We start from the raw sequence: 2,609 nt of genomic DNA, 5'->3' as shown, positions 1-2,609 counted from the left end.
GTCCTCCTGCACAGCCTCCTGCACCATGACTTGACTTGGGGGAACGGGCGACACTTGGTCTTGGTTGGCTTCATCACGGCCACTCGGACATTTTGGATAGGGTTCGGCCATTGCGGGGGCCTGCGGCGTCAGCACGCCATTGCACACGACGTCCACGGCTTGCGGACACATGTCGGAAGCATCCGACACACACGACTTGACAGGGGTGAGGGCACAGGCGGTCCTGTCCCTCAAGGGTTCTTGATTTTCTTTTTTGTTTTGGTTTTCAATTTTGGTTTTCTCTTCACGTTCGTGGAGAGGCAGGCGGCTTGCGCCACCATGCACCTCTCGCACGACGCACAACACTTGGTTTGTTTCTCCTTCGGGGGAGGGGGCGAGGTGAACTTCCTCTGGAGACGCGTGGACTGCATTGAGCAATCCACGGCGTTGGTCTCCTACTAGGGCTCCAGAGCCACCTAGTAGGGTCGGCCGTTTCCCGACTTCATGGGGCACTCCTTGGCCTGGTGTCCCGGTCGGTGACAGAAGAAGCAGGAACCATGGCGGAGGTCCTCCTGCTTCTGTCTGTCCTTGGGGGAGACAGTGGCAGCTTGCTGGAACCGGGAGCGGGGAGGGCCACGAGCCTCCATGGCGTTGACGTCAACGTCCATGGGCTCAGGCATGGGTCTTGCGGGCGGGGCCGGGCGAGGCGGACGGGCTGGGACGTGATGAGACCGATGGCCGCCTGCCAGCTGCGGGTAGAACTGGCGGCCATGGTACTGGACGTTGTCGAGGTTCTCGGCAACGTCCATCATCACGTCCAGGGACTTGCGGGCATCAGGGTTGCTGGCGATGTACTCTCTGATCTTGGGCTTGAGGCCCTTCTGGAAGAGGTACATCGCATCAGCAGAGCCCAGCTCCTCAATCTGGGAGGAGAGGTCTTCAAACTCCTCGATGTAGCGGGTCACAGAACCACGCTGCACGAGAGAGTATAGCTTGTCACGGGCAATGAGTTCAGCATTGGGGCTGCCGAAGCGGCGACGGAGGCGGTCCTTGAAGTCGTCAAACACACCTTCGCTCTGCTCGTCGAACCCTTGGCGGCGGTACCAACGGTACGCCTGGTCCTTTAAGCAGAGCTTGGCGGCGACGATGTGGTGGGTGGGGGCGACTTGGGCAGCATCGAGGTAGTCCTCGAGTTGCTGCAGCCAGTCCTCCACCGAGGAGGAGCGGCTCTTCCCAGTAAACACTGGGGCACGGAAGGTCTTGAGGAAGGCTTCCGGAAGTGGGCGGGGGTTGCTCATGGCAGGGGCAGGCTCCAGGGACAGAGAGGAGAGTCGGTCGGCAAGAGAGGCGGGATCCAGCTTGAGGATCTAGAAAGAGGACAAACAGGACGAAAACAAGACGAGGATTTCCGATGCTACCATGTAACGTCCACTACTGGGACGTTGGGGCAAGACGGGGAGGGAGGGGGTACAAGACAAGACAGGACGGGGCAGAACAGGGCGGTGCTAGGCTACTCTAGCGGACGGGTGAGCTCGGGGAGCACTTACGTTTATTCACGATAAAACCGAACTCCAGACAAACGGGGGGAACGGGGGCAACCCGCAGGTATACCCTGCGGTGGCCTGCCTGCGGTGCGTGAAAACGCAAAGCGCAGCACAGGTCACGACCCACTGCGCCGCGCAGTACGCGCAGTACGCGCAGCACAGCGTCGGAGATACCATCTCCTACACAATGAACTCGGCCACACTATCAGTGCTGGGACCCATATCTTGGATCGCCTTCTCGTTCATGATCGGCGGCCTTGTCCTCAGCAACGAGCCGCCGCTGCTGTACTTGGGGTACCATTGGCACATGAGACAGTGCATCGCATTTTTGTACTCCTGTCGCTCCATAATACTTCCCAGAGTCTCGTCCTTCATAAACACAGGTGCTCCAGGATATTTCTGCTGATAAGCGCGATATTGATCCTGGTTCATGGCAAACTTTGAGCGATAGGGATTGAATACGACTCGTCGATACACTGCATCGTACTTGGTCAAGTGGGCCAGGTCGATGTCTTCAGGGTTGCACATGATCATGAACTTGATCCTGAGTTCCTTTGAACTATGACCCTGGTAGACGTCGCGAAAGCCGACCTCGTCGCCGCCGACAAGGTTCTTGATGCGCATTGTATTCAATGGTCGAGGCCTGTTTCCCTTCCGCTCAAGCTCGGACACATACACAAATCGCGCATTCGAGATCGATGCCACCTCTGGCGTCGCCGTCGAGCTGCTGTTGGAGCTTGTGAACAGGTAGCTGCTGGGCAGCATTTTAGTATAAGCGGAGCCCAGAGTCATTCGAAGAATCTTGATGATCAGGGACTTGCCATTGGATGAATCGCCGATACCGAGGACGAGGAACTGTTCATCATTGGATCCATCCAGCAGGCTGGCAAAGTAGCGCATGTTCCAGTCGAACTGTGCTGGATCCGTAAAGATGGTTCGGATGATGTCGGTGAGGTGGTCCATGGCCTTCAGCACCTCGGCAGTATTTTGATCGTTGAAGTAGGCATTGGACCACAGAGTGAAGTAGTCATTGGGACGGCTTGGACGGAAGGTCATTGTGGTCAAATCCAGAGTCCCGTCCCTGGT

The 2,609-nt window shown here is 57.5% G+C and overlaps 1 protein-coding gene across 1 annotated transcript; it reads right to left on the bottom strand.

Moving 5' to 3' along the window:
- Positions 1-1,562: 1,562 nt before the first annotated feature.
- BJ171DRAFT_634396 (uncharacterized protein) lies at positions 1,563-2,608 on the bottom strand. Its single transcript, XM_053115676.1, has one exon. The coding sequence runs from the start codon at positions 2,577-2,579 to the stop codon at positions 1,704-1,706; it is 876 nt and encodes a 291-aa protein (XP_052962756.1). The 5' UTR covers positions 2,580-2,608; the 3' UTR covers positions 1,563-1,703.
- Between the last annotated feature and the right edge of the window lies 1 nt (position 2,609).

Source organism: Polychytrium aggregatum, assembly GCF_025602895.1.
Source record: "Polychytrium aggregatum strain JEL109 chromosome Unknown BJ171scaffold_50, whole genome shotgun sequence".
NCBI classification, from domain to species: domain Eukaryota; kingdom Fungi; phylum Chytridiomycota; class Chytridiomycetes; order Polychytriales; genus Polychytrium; species Polychytrium aggregatum.
This window is presented reverse-complemented; position numbering and strand designations above follow the sequence as displayed.